This window comes from Acomys minous, assembly GCF_964271855.1.
Source record: "Acomys minous genome assembly, chromosome: 19".
NCBI lineage: Eukaryota > Metazoa > Chordata > Mammalia > Rodentia > Muridae > Acomys > Acomys minous.
The window spans coordinates 62653687-62673466 of record NC_140499.1 but is presented as its reverse complement, the minus strand read 5'-3'; the positions used below and the strand labels follow the sequence as shown (position 1 = coordinate 62673466).

The window sequence follows — 19780 nt, the reverse complement described above, 5'->3', positions numbered from 1 at the left end:
TAGACACTTGGCCCCCCTGTTTGACAACCCTAAATTGGATAAAGAGCTTCGGGCCATGCTTCGAGAGAAATTCCCTGAGTTCTGCAGCTCACCCTCCCCTCCCGTGGAAGGTACGGACTTTCCCACAGAGCCCTTCATCCAGCCTTAAGTGAATTTTCCCTGGTTGCCCTTGCTCTCTTTCCTTTCCGTTAGTGAAATTTCAGTGAATACTGTCCTTGTCCATCACTCTTCTTAGTTCTTAGTCCAGGCCTCTCCTAAGAGCTTGTCGTTGCTCCATCTGCCAGACTGGCTTCCACACCGTTTTGTTTTGGAATAAGGGCTTAAGGCAAGCACTACTTTCCAACTCGGTTTTAAATGAAAGAACACTACTAAATGTGCCCAGAGCTGAGCATGGTGATGCATGCCTGTAATCTTAGCACCTGGGAGGTGGCAGCAGGAATATCAGGGGGCAGGGGTACCCTGGAATACAGAAAGCCCTGTTTCAGAGAAGAAAAAGACCTGTAATCCCAGCACCCAGGGAGGCAGAGGCAGGCGGAGCTCTGTGAGTTCAAGGCCAGCCTGGTCCTCAAAGTGAGTCCAGGACAGCCAAGGCTACACAGAGAAATCCTGACTTTTTGGGGGGGGGAGGGGAATAAAAAGAAAAGAGCTAGGTGGTAGTGGCGCACGCCTTTAATCCCAGCCCTCAGGAGGCAGAGGCAGACTGATTTCTGTGAGTTCAAAGCCAGCCTGGTCTGCAGAGTGATTCCAGCACAGCCAAGGCTACATACAGAGAAACCCTGTCTCAAAAAACTTTTTTAAAAAATCACATACACAAAGACTGTGGGTCACTTACCATGTATCCAGAACAGACATGGAGAGGTCTGGGTGGGTCACAGAGCTGAGAAGACAAGTCTGTCCTTCCTTCCAGCACTTACCGTTTAGAGTCTCCCACTGCCCACTAGTCTCCTTCCCAGAAGCATCAGCGCGCTGGGAACACAGGAGGCTATCAGGAGTCTTTCTCTCTTTACTCACAAGTCAAAATTGAAGAGCCTGTTTCTATGGAAATGGACAACCATCTGTCAGATAAGGATGAGAGTTGCTATGACAATGCAGAAGCAGCCTTCAGTGACGACGAGGAAGATCTCAACAGCAAAGGTGAGGTTTGAGTTGTGACAGCCCAAGAGGCCTGCAGGCCTTCTGTGCTTCCTCTTTTGCCCACGACAGAGTTTGGCTTATTATCACTAGATGAGGCTCCCTGGTGGAGAGCTTAGCATTTGATACTAAAGGCAGGAGGCTAACGTGGTCCTGCCCCCTAGTGGGCATGAGCTGGACCTTGTGCGCAGCCTGGCCTTCAGCACCGTGAGTGGACAGATTCCCTCCAAGGGCTGTAGGGGCGAGCGGGCAGTTGTGGCTACTGTCTCGGGTGCTGGAGTCTGACACCCCACTCTCAGGGAAGAAGAGAGAGTTCCGCTTCCACCCCATCAAGGAGACTGTTGTGGAGGAGCCCGTCGATGTCACCCCTTACCTCGACCAGTTGGACGAGTCCCTGAGGGACAAAGTGCTGCAGCTGCAGAAGGGAAGGTGGGTACAAACCCTGCCCCCACCTCAGGAGGCCCAAGCAGGTGCTTCCTGCTCCTGGTGTGGGTGGGTGGTGGGGCGCAGAGGGGAAGTTGAGGCTTCATGGAAAAAGTCTAGCTGATGTTGGGGAGCATAGGCCTGCAATAGGGTAGCCCCATCCCCTTGCACCTTGGGGCCCCGGTCTCTGTTCTAGAGACTGGAGCAGGGCAAGTGAGCATTTTCCTCCTGTTTGGACCCCTGCTCACAGAGCAGCACATGCTGCCCAGAGGTGTCCCGTCCGAGGTAGGCGCTTGCAGCTCCTTTGTGGGTCACATGTGTATGCACACAGTTGGGTGTGTTTGCCCCCCCCCCCCTTACTGATCTCCTTTCATTTTTATCCTATAGTGATACAGAGGCCCAGTGTGAGGTTATGCAGGAAATTGTGGACCAGGTCCTGGAGGTGAGGAGCCCAGTCCTGGGGGAGAAAGCAGTCTACGCCTTCCCAGCTCACAAGCATGCCTCACTGGGAATCGAACCCCCACCTCTCCTTCCCCAAACGAACCCCTTCTGAGGCAGGGAAAGGAGGGAGCTGCTCTGGGAGGTGGACACGGGGGGATGAGACCGAGGCTCTGGAGCAGGTGGGGTCAGTGAGCCCAGGTCTGGGTCGTGATGTCTCTCCCTCTTGTCACCCAGGAAGACTTTGACTCGGAGCAGCTGTCTGTCCTTGCTTCCTGTCTACAGGAGCTCTTCAAGGCCCATTTTCGAGGGGAGGTGTTGCCGGAAGAGGTCACTGAAGAGTAAGGCTTCTCTCTGATACCCCGGGCCTCAGAAGCCAGATCCCAGGCACACGGACCTCACTGTGGCCTGGAGATGAGCCCTCCTTATTGGCGGCTCCGTGCTTACGTGTGCTAATGGACCCTGAGTTCCGAGCAGGACACCAGCACGCCCACCCTGTTTTTCCAGGCCTGCTGCTGGGCCAGTGTCCCCAGGTTGTGCTGTCTGGGCTCTGCCAGAGGTCAGGAGTCTCCTCCGCAGTGAGGATACCACCCTCAGCTTGTGCTTCTGTGTCAGGAACCTGTTTCTCTGTTACAAAGCACGAGCTGCAGGAAGTTTCCCTTTGGGTAGGACAGGCGTTGGCTAGATGTCTGGTCTCGCATGTTACCTGCCTTTAGCCGGTCTCCCTCCACAGAGACTCTTACAGCAGCATTGTCTTCTAGGTCCCTGGAGGAATCAGTAGGGAAACCCCTCTACCTAATATTCAGGTAAGCACTTAGCTGGCAGTACCAAGATGTCCCTGCCTGGGTCCTGGGTCCTCTAGTGCCGGGGGTGGGGGAGGTGTGTTTGAGGGGGTGGGGGCGTGGTCAGTGAGCAGACAACCCTTTCCGCCCCGTTGGCACCGCAGGGTTGTGCCCTGGTGACGCCCCTCTGCCCTTCTGTCTAGGAACCTGTGCCAGATGCAGGAGGACAACAGCAGCTTCTCTCTGCTTCTGGATCTTCTCTCCGAGCTCTACCAAAAACAGCCCAAGATTGGCTACCACCTGCTCTACTACCTGAGGGCAAGGTGCGTGCGGTCTCTGCTGGATGTGCACTCAGGGCATTCTGGAGAGCCAGCCCCTCCCTGCCCCTCCCCCCCAGGCTCCCACCAGCCCCCTCCCCTCTAGGCTAGCAGCCGCAGCACTATCTTCTGTTTGTTAGTCCTGGTGTTGGGGGTTATCCCCAGGGCCCGTGCATCCTGTGTTAGTAAGTTTTTCATCTCTGTGACACACTGAGAGAGACTTAAAGGGGAAAGGTTTGTGCTGGCTCATGGTTTCAGACCTCTCAGTCCAGAGTCTGCTGGGTTTACTCTTCTAGGCCTGCAGAAAGATAGTGTCATAGCTCTGGTCATGTGACAGAGAAAGCTGCTCAGCTCAGAACAGCAAGAAGAGCAGGGACAAATGTGAATAGGTACCCAGGGCCTCCACGTAGGCCATAAGCTCCTGGAACTTTTCCACTGCCTTCCAATATTGCCATCAAATTATGAATCAATCCATCAGTATTCTTGGGGTCTGACCTCCTCTGGTCTCCATATTTTGGAGGTAGGAGTAGGAGTTCCAGGCCAGCCTTGGCTACATAAAGCCCTTTCTCAGGACCAGAAAGGATCCGGTTGCATCAGCAATTGGATGCACATGTGAGCTTTGAGGGCATGCTTCATGTCAAAACAGGACATGTATTGAGTACTTTACTGTCGTCTCTTTTCAGTTTTACAGCGGAGATAACAAGTCCAGGGTTCTGTGCATGCCAGGCAAGGGGTCCGCTACTGAGCTGTGTAGTCCAGGGTTCTGTGCATGCCAGGCAAGCGGTCTGCTTCTGAGCTGTATATTCAGCATCTTTGCTGCTCTTGGTAGTGTTTGTTTCTTTGTTTGAGACAATTTCATATAGCTCAGGCTAGCCTCTAAGCCTGAGCCCAGACAGACCTTGGCCTCCCAAGTGTCTGGGATGACAGGCCAGTTGCACAAGGCCTGGACAGCTCACCCTTTCTCCTCCCCCCCCCCCCGCCTCCCCATTTGGTTTTTTTGAAATAGGGTCTCTCTGTGTAGCCTTGGCTGTCCTAAATTTACTTTGTAGACCAGGCTGGCCTTGAACTCACAGAGATCCACCTGCCTCTGCCTCCTGAGTGCTGGGATTATAGGTGTAGCGCCACCACGCCCAGCTCCAACAGCTCACCCTTTTAAGTATTCAGTTCTTCCAGGAGCGCTGGGACACATCTGTGATTACAGGACTTGGAGGTAGAAGCAGAAGGATTAGGAATTCAGGTCAGCCTTGCTAAATAGCACTCCCAGCTTGTGTGGAGTCTTGCCTTCCACCTTTACACAGGTGGTTCTGGTGATCAAGTGCAGACCTGCATAGCAAGTGTCTATGGGCCAACTTGCCAGTCCTACAGGGAATGTTTGAGGCCAACCTGGGCTATGTAAGATCCTGTGTCAAATAACAAGTGAGGATGGATAGTAGTGGCACACACCTTTAATCCCAGCACTTGGGAGGCAGAGGCAGGTAGATCTCTGAGTTCAAGGCCAGCTAGGACAGCCAAAGCTATACCGAGAAACCCTGTCTCAAAAACAAAAACAAAAAACAAGCCAGGAGCTGCGTTGTTCTGTAGTTCAATTGTTACAGTCCAAGTATGTCGTGTGGGCCTGAGTTTGCTCCCTAGCACTGTGCTGAAGGCCAAGCATGATTTCACGTGCTTAGAGTCTGAGCACCGAGGGGGTGGATGGGTGGGGTCAGGGTGTCCTGGTGGGACAGCCCCTGCTGGAGCCTGTGAGTGCCAGGTCCCAGTGAGAGACCCTATCTAAAACAGCCAAGCTAGATCGCTCCTGAGAACGATCCCCGAGGTCCCGCTCTGGCCTCTACGTATGTGAGCATACGTGGACATGCACATACAAACAAAGCACACAATTCAAAGGGTTTTTGTGTTTTGTTTATTGGGGCAGGGTTTCTCTGTGTAGCCTTGGCTGTCCTGGAACTCTCTGTATAGACCAGGCTGGCCTCAAATTCAGAGATCCTCTTGCCTCTGCCTCCTGAGTGCTGGGACTAAAGGTGTGCGCCACCACACCCTGTTTAGTGCACTTGGCTCTAATGTGCCTGGCAATGCTGACCACGTCTGCTGCTTAAGCCCTTCAGCACCCCAGAGAGAAGCCTGTGCCGTTCAGCAGCCACTTGCTCCTTCTCCCCTTCTCCTATCTGTTTTGTACATTTGTGAGTGCAGCTTCTATGAATGGCAGTTTGCAGTTTGTGTGTGCACGGGCTACTGGGCCATATGGTAACTTTGTGGCCAAACTGTTTTCCAAAGTAGGTACAACTTCTTACCATGTCTAGCTATATGAGAAGTCTCATTTCCTGATGCGTTTCTAATGCATGGGGTTTTTTTTTTGTTTTTGTTTTTGTTTTTTTTGTTTTTGTTTTTGGAGACAGGGTTTCTCTGTGTAGCCTTGGCTGTCCTGGACTCACTTTGTAGACCAGGCTGGCCTCGAACTCGCAGCGATCCGCCTGCCTCTGCCTCCCGAGTGCTGGGATTAAAGGCGTGCGCCACCACCACCCGGCTCTAATGCATGTTATGAGTCGGCCTTTTTTTCACTTTGTTGTGGTGTGAGGCTTGAGCCCATGTTAGGCCAGCACTGACACTGATCTTTGCCTTCAGTTCTTTGTTTTTTGTTTTGTTGTTGCTTGTTTATTTATTTATTGTTTTCTTTTTAAAATTTATTTACTTTTATTGTATGTGCATTGGTGTTTTGCCTGCATGTATGTCTGTGTGAGAGTGTCAGATCTTGGAGTTACAGACAGTTGTGAGCTGCCATGTGGGTGCTAGGAATTGAACCTGGGTCCTTTGGAAGAGCAGTCAGTGCTCTTAACCGCTGAGCCATCTCTCCAGCCCCCCTTTTCTTTTTTCTTTTTTGTTTGTTTTGTTTTGTTTTTCAAGAGAAGGTTTCTCTATGTAGCCTTAGCTGTCCTGGACTTGCTTTGTAGACCAGGCTGGCCTCAAACTCACAGCAATCCACCTGCCTCTGCCTCCCAAGTGCTGGGATTAAAGGTGTGTGCCACCACAGCCCGCTTATTTTGTTTTTTTAAGTCAAGGTTTCTCTGTGTGTATATGTATACAGAGAGAGAGACAGACAGACAGACAGACTGACTGACTCAGGGTTAGTACTGACTGCCTTGAACTCACTCTGTAGACCAGGCTGACCTCAAACTCAGGATCCATCTGCCTCTGCCTCCCAAGTTACTGGGATTAATTAAAGGCGTGCACCACCATGCCTAGTTTATTTTGTTTTTTAAGATGGTTTCATATAGCCTAGGTTAGTCTCAAACTTGCTTTGTCGCCAAGGATGGTCTTGAACTCCGGATCCTCCTGCCTCTACCTCCCAAGTACTGACTGGTCTACTTGGAGGTCTCATTTTGAGATAGGTTCCCAGAACCTCCAAAGATCCTCTAGCCTCCTCCGGAGTTCTGTGATCACATGTGTGTCACCAGGCCCAGCTTCATGAGTTTTCTTGTCTGAGAGCAATGAGGTTTTTTTATTTTGTTTTGTTTTTTTGAGGCAAGGTTTCTCTCTGTAGCCTTGGCTGTCCTAGACTCGCTTTGTAGACCAGGCTGGCCTCGAACTCACAGAGATCCTCCTGCCTCTGCCTTCTGAGTGCTGGGACTAAAGGCGTGCGCCACCACACCTGGCGAGCAACAAGGTTTTAATTCTTACGTTGAAGCCTCAGCTCCAATGGAGGCTTTGTATATGGCGTCAGATGGTACTTGTCAGCTGACAGGAGTCCTTCCCTCTGCGCTCAGAAGTCAGTGATGGTGGTTAGAGCACTGGGAAGCTGGGCCTGGTGCTACGTGCTTTTCTTTTTCTTTCTTTCTTTTTTGGTTTTTCGAGACAGGGTTTCTCTGTGTAGCCTTGGCTGTTCTGGACTCCCTTTGTAGACCAGGCTGGCCTTGAACTCACAGCGATCTGTCTGCCTCCCGAGTGCTGGGATTAAAGGTGGGCGCCACCATGCCTGGCTATTCTTTTTGGTTTTTCAAGACAGGGTTTCTCTGTGTAGTCTTGGCTGTCCTGGCCTCACTATAGACCAGGCTGGCCTCTGAACTCACAGAGCTCTGCCTCTGCCTTACGAGTGCTGTGTTTCAAGGTGTGCTCCACCACACCTGGCAGTGGTGCACACTTCTAATAGTGGCATTCTTTGGGAGGCAGAGGCAAGTAGATCTCCATAAGTTCAAGGTCAGCCAGATCTACATACGGAGCAAGTTCAAAGTCAGCCAGGGCTATATAGTGAGACCCTGTCTCAAGTAAATAAACAAGCAAAAAGGAAAACAAAACAAATAAAAGCCAGCACTGGGGCAGGTAAATTGTCTCCTGGCCCTGGAGTTGCTGAGCATTTGGAGAAGATGAGGAGGGATTTGGGGTCCATGAACACTGAGCACGCAGGGTAGATGGGCACCTCCCCGGGGATGGGAGAGGCCCTGGTGCCGGCTTACACTGCTCACTTAGGCCTAACTGGTTTTGCAGCAAAGCCGCCGCAGGCAAGATGAACCTGTACGAGTCGTTTGCCCAGGCTACCCAGCTGGGTGATCTGCACACCTGCCTGATGATGGACATGAAGGCTTGCCAGGAGGATGATGTGCGGCTGCTGTGTCACCTCACACCTTCCATCTACACAGAGGTCAGCGTCCCCACAGGGTCCCCGTGGGGTGGGAGGTGACCCCACCTCAGTACACTCTTTTTCTTGTTGGAGACTCTTTTCCTTCTGTAGCCCTGACTGGCCTAAGATTCTCTGTGAAGCCCAAGGTGGCCATAGACTAGTGAGCGCTGGGAGCATAGGCGCGGCCGCCACCGCTGCCTTTTCCTTATACTCCCGAGCTGCTGTCCATGTGCCCAGGGACCTTATGAGTCGCTGCATGCCATAGCATGGCTGTCTTCTTCCCTCTTTTTTATAACTTGAAGGTTTGTTTAAGCTCCCAAAGTCTCACTCTGGGTCAGCCGAAATGCGTCTTCCCCTGTTTACTTGGATTCTCTGGCTACATCTATCTGCTGTCTCCAGACAGGTCTCCTAACCCGATAGACCTCTGTGCGTATCTCCCAAGCCGCCTTTGATGTAGTGGAGGCTCACTTTCATTTCCCTGCCATGTGAAGCCTTCTCTCAGCTGGGATGGAGGAGGAGGAGTCATCTCTTCCTCCTCTTGGCAAATGTTCCCAGGAAGAGGGAAATGAGGGCTCAGGGTGTGGACATGACAGGAGGAACTGTGAGCACAGCCTGGGGGGGGGATACAGGAGGTAACCCCTCCCTGCTCTCTGCATGGGGACCTGCCTACCCCACATGCCCTCACACATCCTACACACAGGTTCTCCCTAACTATTCTGTGGCTGAGAGTCTGCTCAGATTGGAGCTCCCCGCTGCCAGGCGTGCAAAGGTTGTTTAATGAACTGGCCATCACGTCCCTGTCGGCTCTGGCTTTATCTCTAGCACACACACAGCCCGTGCTCCCACCCCCCCACCCCCCCACCCCCGCCCCATTGCTCTTTTCATACACAGTCCGCTCATGATGTGCAAACATGGATACTGAAACCTGGGGCTTGCAAGGCTTAGATTCCCAGGTTGTAGGCATTTGGTTCCATGCAGGACCAGTGGTGCCCGAGTTGGTGAGAAAGGCTGTGGCCAAGTAGATGAGCGCCAGGGTCCGGCCCACATCCCTGCTCTCTCTCTTTCTCCCTAGTTTCCAGATGAGACGCTGCGGAGCGGGGAGCTGCTCAACATGATCGTGGCTGTCATTGACTCTGCACAGGTGAGCACTGAGCTTGCTGTCTCCAGAGGCCTGGGGGGCAGGGGTGGGGAAGTCGGAGTCTGGGTTCTCTCTGGGCCTGTACACGAGAGCCCACGTCCCTCAGGCACTCCGCCTCCCACTGCGTGTGGGTGCCCTTCACACCATCAGGGCTGGGAAGGGAAAGCAGAGCTCAAGAGAGAGGCTGGTCAAGCCCATCCTCCCTGCTGGTTCTCCATGCTCCCTGGAAGTTCCTGTTTGCGCAGGGAAGCTGAGGGCAGGCAGGTTGTGCGTGTGTGCTCGTGCTCATGTGTGCGGTGTGCACATGTGCGCGTGCATGTGTGTCCTGCTTGTGCCTGTCCTTCAGCTCATAATAAATGTGTCTGGGCCAGTTTTACTTGACCTTTCCCTTGGGATGCAGGGCCCCCCGGAGACCGCAGCGTTGCATGAGTCCATACCTGAGTGGGGCGGGTCTCGTTTCTGCTCATGTGCGCTTGCTCAGTTCCTACTCACCGAGGGACTGAGCACTGAGAAGCCTTCTGTTGCCTTTCCATGCTGGGTCAGAGCCCGGCCTCCCAGACTCTTCTCCTCTCAGGCCTGGCTCAGACCAGATGGTGGGCTGACATGAGGTGTGGGTGGTTTTTCATTAGCAGGCCAGTTTCCCTGCAGGCCTGCTGCTGATGTACCCCACCTTCGCCCTTCAGCACCTTGTGTCATGCCTTACCCTCCTGGCCTTTGGCCCCTCTTTGAGCTAATGGGTCTGGTGTTTCCTTCTCCGCAGCTCCAGGAGCTGGTCTGCCATGTGATGATGGGGAACCTGGTCATGTTTCGGAAGGACTCGGTCCTCAACATACTCAGTAAGTAGCCAGGTCTCACAGGTACCCCGGAGAGGAAAGGGGATCAGCTGTGTTTCACAGTGACAGGAAAGTGAGGTAGGATTGGATATTGAGAGGCAGAACACGGTACCACCTGACCCTGGGGCTTCTTAGCCTCATCTCTCCAGCCCTTGGGTTGCTGGGAATGTGGCAGTCCTCCAAAGACGTCAGCAATCCGTGTTGTCTGCGAAGAGAAAGGATCTCAGTTTAGTTCCGTCTGTTTGAGGTGCTACTAGTCAGTGGATTAGCCGTGTGTGTGTGTGTGTGTGTGTGTGTGTGTGTGTGTGTGTGTGTGTGTGAGAGAGAGAGAGAGACAGAGACAGAGAGAGAGAGAGAGAGAGACAGGGAGAGACAGAGAGACAGAGACAGAGAGAGAGACCGCAGGCAGACAGGCTTCTTCTGTCTCTTCAGTTCAGAGCCTGGACTGGGAGACCTTTGAGCAGTATTGTGCCTGGCAGCTCTTCCTGGCTCACAACATCCCCTTGGAGACCATTATACCTATCCTGCAGCACCTCAAATACAAGGGTGAGTGGGCCGTGGGCTGTGGGCCGTGGGCTGTGGGCCGTGAGCCGTGGGCTGTGGGCCGTGGGCCGTGGGCGTGGGCTGTGGGCCGTGGGCCGTGGGCTGTGGGCCGTGGCCGTGGGCCGTGGGCGTGGGCCGGGAGAAGATGAGGTCTCCAGGCTTCTGAGATAACCCAGACTTTGCTCCTCACCACCAAGAGGAGGGGGGGAAGAAAAGGTACCCACATTCTCTCCTGAAATGATACATTCCCCTGAACAATGTCTATCCTTGCCCCACAGAGCACCCAGAGGCCTTGTCCTGTCTCCTGCTTCAGCTTCGAAGAGAGAAGTGAGTTCCACACCCGGCAGCTCCAGGTCCCCACACTGCATGTGATGCTGAGGCACCAGGCCTTGTCCATTTTCCATGCTTCCCTCCCGTGGCCGTCTGCCTGCCGCTGCCCTCGGGTGGGAGGTGGGGTGGGCATCTCTGTTACCTGCTGCTTCCCTTGTTCCCCGCACTCCTCAGCCTGCCACGGGCTCATCAAAAGGGAAGGGTTGGCCGAGCGTGGTTAGGAGGCAGAGGCAGGTGGATCGCTGTGAGTTCCAGGCCAGCCTAGACTACAAAACAAGTCCAGGACAGCCAAGGCTACACAGAGAGACGCTGTCTTGAAAAAAAAGGGGGGGGGGGGGGCAAAGGACCACACCTACCTTCATCCTGGTAGAAGAGCCTGCCTAAGATACAGCAGGAGAGAGGCCAGAGGCCGCCTCCATCTTAGCTGCATCATTGGCAGAATCCCTGGACAAATGGGGCAGCGGCCATGCACCTTTTCCTACTTTTCTTTTTTTCTGTTTTGTTTCAGCTTGTTTTTGAGTCAGGATTTCAAATAGCTCATGTTGGCCTCAACGTATTATAGCCAGAGATCACTCAACTATTAACTCTCTGCCTCAGCCTCAGCCTTAGCCTCCCAAGTGCTAGGACTGCAGTCTTCTGCCGTCTTTGTGCTGTTTTTCCTGAGACCCTAGAAATGGCTCCATGTCCTAGAGAAAGGGGGAAGTTGGGGAGGGCCCTGTGGGCACTGGAGCACGCCTCATACTACCACAGAAAGGAAGAGTCTCACTTCTCATCTGGCTTCTACAGAGACTGAAACCAGGCATTCCTTGGCCCAAAGAGATGGGGGAAGAGGGATGTGAGAGTAGAAAGCCACGGGGGATGAGGGGCCAAGGAGGCTGGGTTCTGGGGAGTCAGTCAGTAGCAGAGATGTAGCAGTCCCTGAGTCAGCCAGCTGTTGATGTGTGGCGCCCGTGTGCTTTCACTCGCAGGCCCAGTGAGGAGATGGTGAAGATGGTCCTGAGCCGGCCCTGCCACCCTGACGATCAGTTCACCACCAGCATCCTGCGGCACTGGTGCATGAAGCACGAGGAGCTGCTGGCGGAGCACATCAAGGCCCTGCTCATCAAGAACAACAGCCTCCCCCGAAAGAGGCAGAGGTGGGCGCCGTGCGGGCCTCCTGTCGGGGTCTGCAGCGGCTGGTGCTATGCCAGAGTGGTTTGTGGGGGACATCTGGTTGTCTGAAGAGGTGACATACAGGACCACCATCCCTGCACACCCCCTGAACCCTCCCCGACCCTGCGCCCCCTTAGGATTTGCTCCCACTTAAGGGGATGACCCTAGTGGAGCGGACAGTCTTTGACTCTCTGCCCCCCCTGCAGCCTCAGGAGCTCTAGCAGCAAGCTGGCGCAGCTGACTCTGGAGCAGATCCTGGAACACTTGGATAACCTCAGACTCAACCTAGCCAACACCAAGCAGAACTGTATGCCACCTCTCTTCCTGTTCCCTTCCTCTTTGGCCAGTTTGGGGGAGGTGCTGCCTTGGTTCAGATCCCCTACAGCCAGGCAGAGGGCTGGGACCACTGCGCAAACCCACAGAGGAAACAGCGCGCGGTGCCGTGCACTAAGCTGCTGACCGGTTTGTCCTGCTTCCCTTGTGTAGTCTTCAGCCAGACGCCGATCCTCCAGGCGCTGCAGCATGTCCAGGCGAGCTGCGACGAAGCTCACAAGATGAAGTGAGGCTCCTTCTGCTTTGGGCTTTGGGAAGTAGCGGGAAGAAGAGATCTGCTGGAGACATGAGCTTAACAGCCAGCAAGACCCTGGGGTCAAGAAACAGACTTGGCCTAGGTGCCAGGCGCAGGGTGGGCGGGGCCTGGGCAGACCGCCGTCTCAGCAAGCCTGTTCTTCCTGCTAGATTCAGCGACCTCTTCTCCCTGGCGGAGGAATACGAGGACTCTTCCACTAAGCCACCCAAGAGCCGGCGGAAGGCAGCTCTGTCCAGCCCTCGAAGTCGAAAGAACGCTACCCAGCCCCCCAATGCTGAAGAGGAGTCTGGCTCCAGCAGTGCCTCGGTGAGCCCCACAGCCCGTGGGCAGGAGGAAGGGTGGTGGGTGCATTTGGGTGTGGCCAGCCGCTGCTCAGGCTAGTGATGGATCTCTGCCCCCTCGGTTCTTCCAGGAGGAAGAAGATGCAAAGCCGAAGCCCACCAAGCGAAAACGAAAAGGGTCGTCCGCCGTGGGTTCTGACAGTGACTGAGGCCTGGCCTTCCCACCCTGCCTCAGCCTGAGACACTTCCGCGCGCAGCCCCACCCCGCCTCTTGTCCCAGGGCCCCCAGCTCTTCTCAGCCCCTCCCCACTGCTGCCCCCACTGGCAGGTTCTCACGGCAGCCAGAGGCTGGGCAACAGCAGCTCGTGGTGGAAGTCCTTAGCCCTGGCTCTTCCTCAAGTCTCCAAAGAGCCATTTGGGCAGAGAAGGGTGTGACCAAGAGGCTGCTGGGCAGAGAAGCTGGGGCCACAGCAGACGCCATGGGAGTGGATATCCTTCTTGCTTCTCTTCAGTCTGCATTTGTTCTGAACAGTTTGCAGTCTGTGGACAGTGGTCATTGCGCCAGCGTGAGATGGGCATCTGACCTGGTGTGGGCGGTGCCCATCTGGGAGGTGCCACGCCTTCAGAAAAGAACCCGATGCCGGCATGAGAGCCCCTGCTGCACCTGGGATGCTTGGGTTGGCCCAACGTTGGCACGTCAAGCTGAGCCAGAGCCCAGGGGAGTCCCAGAGGCAAGTTCCTCAGAACTGTCAAATGGCCTGATTTCTGTGGTTCTGTTTTTTGCTTTTTCTTTTGGCAAAGATAATCGAGTTTTAAAATTGTTTTTAAGTGATAATGAAACAAACCAGAACATCACATCTCTGTTCATCCTGTGTGTGTAGGTGCCTCTGTTTAATTTGATGCCTCTGCTTGTCCCTCCCTCTCCCCAGCTCACTGTCTGCAGGACGGACGTGGCCTGGCTCTCCCCAAACCCTTCCCACTAGAAGTGTGAGTCAGGCACCTCCCTGCAGGCTGGTCTTGCCCGTTGCTTCTCAGGAACAACTTCTTGGGGGAAGGGGGTACTTGATAGATTAAGCACTTGCCACAGAAGTATAAGGACCCCCAAAACCCATCTGTGTAAGTCCTAGGTGGATAAGGTAGCCTGCCTGTGATCCCAGAGCTCAGAAGGCAGAGACAAGACTCCTGGAGTGAGGTGGCTGGCTAACTGCACTAACATTGATGGTCTCGGGGTTCCGTTGCGAGACCTGACCTCATTGAGTGATCTAGGATCCTGACTTCACCTTGGGCCTCCACACCAATGAATGCACATGTGCACTCACATGCAAACCTGTACATGCTCTGTACCCCTAAAACCTCCATGTCCTCCATAGAGTATCTGTCCCCCACTTTATCAAGTGCATGCTTTCCACGGGTTTGGCAGGGATGGGTGCTCGACCTTGAGTTTAAACAAGAGAAGCTGAAGCTCAAATACCAGGGGCAGGAGCCCCCTCCAGCCTGGCTGCTTGCTCTCCCATAGAGCAGCAGCATTGAACAGCCCCAGGCTAAGCTTTTAATTCCTCAGGGACGTCCCCACCTGAGACCGGTAAAGGCTCCCTTCAGTGCAGACACTCACTGGTTCAGCCTAGACCTGGCCTCTTTGGAGAATCGATGCTTTTTTTAAAGCCACTACTTTTAAAACTAAACCACCAGAGGCCTCTTTTTCTTCCTCTTCCCATCCCTAGTTTCCATGGCCCTGATTAAAACCAGGATGGGAAGCATTTGCTGGCTGCTCCTAATTATTGTACCCTTTCCTAAAATGAAGGACCTCCCTCCAAAAAATCTGGCAGTCTGGCCTCCACCTTTCCCCTACTTAACTCTGGAGGCCCCCACCCATTCCCTGGGGGTTGCTACTGCTGCTGGTAGCTGGAGACAGCACATGGATCTCTGGCTGTCCTGCTCAGACTTGCAGAACCAATCGGGCTAGGGGCCAAATTCTTCAGTCTCCTTGGGAAGAGAGCAATGGTACCATCCCATCATGGGTGACAAAAGAGCGACCAAAGTTAAGAATGATAGACGCGCCCTGGCTCCTGGACCAGGACTCAATAACCCAGCCAATAGCGTAAATGGTCCTGAAAATAAATGCATAACTGCGGGTTTGAGGGTATCCATGTCTGCAGAGTGGACAGGCCACCGGCAGTTAAATTCCCGAGCGGAGTGCACCTAGGGCGGGGCCTGGGCTGCAGGGAGGGCCGGGCCGCCCCCTACTCGCACTCCTGGCTCCCGCGCCACACCGCCGAAACTGGGTGGGAAGGGCGGGTGCCAGCGCACGCGCGCCACGTTCCCGGGAAGAAGGGTTCTCTGAGCAGGTCCAAGGCAGTCTCAGTGTTTCAAGAGGGACCACCTGGAGTGGATGCGAGCAGCCGGCAGAGGAAGAGGGCACCATGGCGGCCCTCTTGATGCTGCTGCCCCTACTCTTGCTCCTGCCTCTCCTGCTGAGGCTGGACCTCTGGCCTCAGCTGCGCTGGCTGCCCGCCGACCTGGCCTTTACAGTTCGCGCCCTTCGCTGCAAAAGGACCCTCCGTGCTCGTGCTCTGGCTGCCGCGGCTGCCGACCCGGAGAGCCCCGAGGGCGGATGCAGCATAGCCTGGCGTCTGGCGCACCTGGCCCGGGAACGGCCGACACACACCTTCCTCATCCACGGCGGGCAGCGCTTCAGCTACGAGGAGGCGGAGCGCACGAGTAACCGGGTGGCTCGAGCTTTCCTGCGAGCACGGGGCTGGGCTGAGGGCCGGCGAGGCTCAGGCAAGGGCAGCACCGAGGAAGGCGCACGCGCGGCGCCTGTGGCTGGAGACAAGGCGGCTGGCGGGACGGCCGCGCCCCCTCTGGCACCGGGGGCGACTGTGGCGCTGCTCCTCCCAGCGGGCCCGGAATTCCTATGGCTTTGGTTCGGACTGGCCAAAGCTGGCCTGTGCACGGCCTTCGTGCCCACCGCTTTACGCCGAGGACCCCTGCTACACTGCCTCCGGAGCTGCGGTGCGAGCGCGCTGGTGCTGGCGACAGGTAAGACCGTAGAGCCACGGAGGGCTTGTCTGGTCCCTAGACCGAGGTGCAGAAGTTAGTGGGAATAAGAGGCCTTGGGTTTGGGAAGGGATGTGCTGAACCCAAAGGATTCCCAAGCCATCGTATTACAGGTCCCAAACGAGACCCGGGAGCCACGCACTGCCACCCTCACCCGACAGCGTTGCGTAGGGACAGAGAGCAAACCAATGGGTGATGAAGGCTTTATAGTAGCTGAAGAGCCTCAAAGCTGGCTTTGTCCACCCTTGTAGAGTTCCTAGAGTCCCTGGAGCCGGACCTGCCAGCCTTGAGAGCCATGGGGCTCCACCTGTGGGCCACCGGGCGCCCTGAAACTCACCTTGCTGGGATCAGCAGTTTGCTGTCTGAGGCAGCAGCTCAAGTGGATGAGCCAGTGCCGGGGTACCTCTCTGCCCCGCAGAACATAATGGACACCTGCCTGTACATCTTCACCTCTGGCACAACTGGTGAGGACTTGGATACAGTGCCTACCCTTTATAGACACTGAAGCAGAGGATGCAAGGTCTGGGGAGAGGACTGGGGCCTCTTTTACTTTCAGGATACCTTGGACATCTTCCCAGACCCGGCTCCTCTCCTTGCACTTTCCGGAGCACCCACTTTTCCAGGACACAGAGCTCAGACCCTTCCCCTGACCACGCCCCTTTTGCCACCCTCCAGGCCTGCCCAAGGCTGCTCGCATCAGTCACCTGAAGGTCCTGCAGTGCCAGGGGTTCTACCAGCTGTGTGGAGTCCACCAGGATGACGTGATCTACCTTGCACTCCCACTGTACCACATGTCTGGCTCCCTGCTAGGCATTATGGGCTGCTTGGGCATAGGTCAGTCTCCCTCAGGGGGTGGTTCTCAGTCTTCCTAACGCTGGACCTTTAACACAGTTCCTCAGGTTGTGGTGACCTCTAGCCATAAAATTACTTTGTTACTACATTATAACCGCAGTCTTGCTACTGTTGCGCAAATATGCTATGCGATGGGGGTCACAACCCACAGGTTGAGAACCACTGCTCTAGCACGAGCTGCCGGGCGGTCTATGCCTGCCTTGCTAGAGGGGTGTTGTGCGTTCTAGATTGAGGGAGGCGGTTCCTACCGTAGAAATTCCTGGTACAGTAAGAGACGTTGCACATTCAGAGCCACAGGCTGAGCCACTATGGGGGCTGCGCGCAGTTCAGTCTCTAGGCTTCAGGGAGAACACAAGAGAAGGGATATTAACCTCACCAAAGACAAGTGGGCAAGAACTTGGCCACCACAACCTGCTAAAGATGTGAGTCCAGTAGGTCCTTCGTAGGGACTAGAGGTGACTAGAGTCTTTTCTGGACCCTGTCTCCTCGCCCTTTTCCGACAGGGGCCACGGTGGTGCTGAAACCCAGGTTCTCGGCTAGCCAGTTCTGGGAGGATTGCCAAAAGTGCAGGGTGACGGTATTCCAGTACATTGGGGAGCTGTGCCGGTACCTCGTCAACCAGCCCCCGGTGAGTAGGCTACCGAGCAGGCCAGACAACAGTAGACGCTGAGGCTGTCACCTGCAAGTCGGAAAGAGGAAGCCGGGAGAAGAAGTGGCAGTCGGGCCTGGAGCCCACAGCTGACAGGCCCCCTGACACCTAGGAAAGCCGGAGAGCCTAGTGGGAAGAGGTTCTGGAGAACAAGGAGGAGCCAGACTTGGCTCTGGGGGTCTGGGAAGCTTGCTACTGCAGCTCCTGCCCCTCTCTCACTCATCTCAGAGCAAGGCAGAGCATGGCCACAAGGTCCGGTTGGCCGTGGGCAGTGGGCTGCGCCCCGATACCTGGGAGCGGTTCGTGCGGCGCTTTGGGCCTCTGCAGATACTGGAGACATATGGAATGACCGAGGGCAACGTGGCTACTTTCAACTACACAGGACAGCGGGGTGCGATCGGGCGTGCCTCCTGGCTTTACAAGGTGAGAGGCGGAGAGGACCCGAGAACCCCCAGAGCAGAAGGGGGCTGGGAAGAAAGGACGCTCTTGAAGCTGACATGACCCAGTCAGTGTGGCTCTCCCTTTCCCCAGCACATCTTCCCCTTCTCCTTGATTCGCTATGACGCCATGACAGGAGAGCCTGTTCGGGATGCCCGCGGGCACTGTGTGGCCACATCTCCAGGTGTGTCCTTGGGTGGGAGGGTGGGGGCTGAAGCTGCCAGACAAAGTTGGACTTGGCACCTTGAGACTGGGTGGAGCCTAGAGGTGCGGGTGAGATTGGGTGACTCATTCCCGAACCCCATAATTCTTCCAGGCGAGCCAGGGTTACTCGTGGCCCCAGTGAGCCAACAGTCCCCTTTCCTGGGCTACGCTGGGGCTCCAGAGCAGGCCCGGGGAAAGCTGCTGAAAGATGTCTTCAGGCCAGGGGACGTTTTCTTCAATACTGGGGACCTCTTGGTCTGTGATGAGCAAGGCTTTCTTCACTTCCATGACCGTACAGGAGACACCTTCAGGTATCTCTCTGTGACTTGCCCGCCTTCCCAGGCTTCTAGACTCAGTGACCCAAACCTTAGCAGCCCAACACTATGTCCTCCGTCCTCATCCCGTGTCCAACCACCATCTCTTTTCACACATCTCTTTCTCAGACTTCATCAGCATCTCCCTCCCCTAACCTCTTTATTATCCCCTCAGCAAAATTCACTTTACGCCCGTCTCCCAGTTTTTCCCTGCTCTCCCAACAGGTGGAAGGGGGAGAATGTGGCCACAACGGAAGTGGCCGAGGTCCTCGAGGCCCTGGACTTCCTTCAGGAGGTGAACGTCTATGGAGTCACGGTGCCAGGTGCTCAGGCATGGGAAGGCGGGAAGTCCTCCGGCCCACTACCCCACATGGTGACGCCTGGGCACAAGGAACAGTAGGGCTTATGTGTCTCCCACACCCACCAGGGCACGAAGGACGAGCCGGCATGGCGGCCTTGGTTCTGCGGCCCCCTCAGGCTTTGGACCTTGTGCGGCTCTACGCCCATGTCTCTGAGAACTTGCCACCTTATGCCCGGCCTCGATTCCTCAGGCTTCAGGTAACCAATGACTTGTGTCCCCAGCCCCTCACCCATGTATGTACAACTGTGAGTGGTTCTTGGGTTGTTTTGGTTTGTTTTCCAAGACAGGGTTTCTCTGTGTAGTCCTGGCTGTCTTGGACTCACTTTGTAGACCAGGCTGGCCTCGAGCTCATCCTGAGTGCTGGGATTAAAGGCGGTGCGCTACCACGGCTGGCTTTCCATGCCCCTTTCTTATCTTGTGTGTGTGTGTGTGTCCCTACGTGTGTGCCCATGTGCACGAGCCCCTGTGTGTGCGTGTGACTGTGGAGGCCGGCGGACAACCTTGGCTGTCATCCTCCTTTGAGACAGGGTCTCTCGTTGGCTTGCAGGCTCACCAGTTAGGTTAGACTGGCTGGCCAGTGACGGCCAGTGAAGCCCGGACAAGCTCTCACCTCCGCCTAGCATTTTCCACAGGTTCACATGGTTGAACCCAGGTCTACACACTTGTGAGAGGCAGCAGCTGGTCGCCCTGCCAGCTCATCTCCCCTTTGTTCTTGCTCCCTCTTAAGCCCTGGCTCACTCTCTTCTCTGTTGCCGCCTCACCTTAATTGCACAAGTCCCCTTTCCCCCATATCTGCCCCCCACCCCAACAGAGTTCAGGCAACCGGAATTAAGTGGACAAACTCCATTTCCTCCACCTCTGTCTGAAAACACCCTTCTCTCCTTGCAGGAGTCTTTGGCCATGACGGAGACCTTCAAACAGCACAAGGTTAGGATGGCAAATGAGGGCTTTGACCCCAGTGTGCTGTCTGACCCTCTCTATGTTCTGGACCAGGCTGCGGGTGCCTACCTGCCCCTCACACCTGCCCGGTACAGTGCCCTCCTGTCTGGAGACCTTCGAATCTAAAAACCTTCCGCTTGAGGGAAGGGCTCGAGTTACAGGCCGCCGTGGCTGTATGGGGGGGGGGATGGGGGGGATGGGGGGTTCCGCCATCTTTTGTATATGGAGCCATTATCCTTTTGTAATAAACAGCTGGAGCTTATCTGGCCTGCCCCTGTGTGTTTGTGGCACCTCCGATTGCCTATGGAGCTTGTCGGAGGCTCCACATTCCTGCCCTGACCTTACATGGCCCCCCACCCACCCCCACCCCCACCCCCCACCCCGAGCTGAGCACCACATC

At 55.3% G+C, this 19780-nt stretch overlaps 2 protein-coding genes across 2 annotated transcripts in view; both read left to right on the top strand.

Annotated features, from left to right (window-relative positions):
* The window catches only part of INTS3 (integrator complex subunit 3), a 45294-nt gene extending 31861 nt beyond the window's left edge, over window positions 1-13433 (top strand). Inside the window, exons 14-30 of the mRNA XM_084769154.1 lie at window positions 4-110; window positions 1015-1134; window positions 1431-1560; window positions 1942-1996; window positions 2230-2333; window positions 2754-2798; window positions 2978-3097; window positions 7568-7721; window positions 8773-8841; window positions 9599-9674; window positions 10104-10217; window positions 10493-10541; window positions 11513-11680; window positions 11903-12003; window positions 12183-12255; window positions 12435-12591; window positions 12698-13433. Of these exons, the coding sequence (XP_084625280.1) occupies window positions 4-110; window positions 1015-1134; window positions 1431-1560; window positions 1942-1996; window positions 2230-2333; window positions 2754-2798; window positions 2978-3097; window positions 7568-7721; window positions 8773-8841; window positions 9599-9674; window positions 10104-10217; window positions 10493-10541; window positions 11513-11680; window positions 11903-12003; window positions 12183-12255; window positions 12435-12591; window positions 12698-12775 (1720 nt within the window). The 3' untranslated portion in view covers window positions 12776-13433. The remainder of the gene's footprint in view (window positions 1-3; window positions 111-1014; window positions 1135-1430; window positions 1561-1941; window positions 1997-2229; window positions 2334-2753; window positions 2799-2977; window positions 3098-7567; window positions 7722-8772; window positions 8842-9598; window positions 9675-10103; window positions 10218-10492; window positions 10542-11512; window positions 11681-11902; window positions 12004-12182; window positions 12256-12434; window positions 12592-12697) is intronic.
* A 1400-nt stretch (window positions 13434-14833) lies between these two features.
* SLC27A3 (solute carrier family 27 member 3) lies at window positions 14834-19578 on the top strand. The gene is made up of 10 exons (XM_084769160.1): window positions 14834-15605; window positions 15875-16087; window positions 16299-16457; window positions 16979-17103; window positions 17353-17547; window positions 17656-17746; window positions 17879-18077; window positions 18306-18403; window positions 18508-18638; window positions 19330-19578. Exons 1-10 carry the CDS (start codon window positions 14987-14989, stop codon window positions 19504-19506), a joined length of 2007 nt encoding a protein of 668 aa, XP_084625286.1. The 5' UTR covers window positions 14834-14986; the 3' UTR covers window positions 19507-19578.
* Window positions 19579-19780: the final 202 nt, after the last annotated feature.

Coding starts and splice junctions, on each gene's coding strand:
- SLC27A3 (XM_084769160.1), top strand. CDS start 14,987: ATGGCGGCCCTCTTGATGCTGCTGCCCCTACTCTTGCTCCTGCCTCTC. Junction 16,088..16,298: donor CTTCACCTCTGGCACAACTG/GTGAGGACTTGG, acceptor GCCACCCTCCAG/GCCTGCCCAAGGCTGCTCGC. Junction 16,458..16,978: donor TATGGGCTGCTTGGGCATAG/GTCAGTCTCCCT, acceptor CTTTTCCGACAG/GGGCCACGGTGGTGCTGAAA.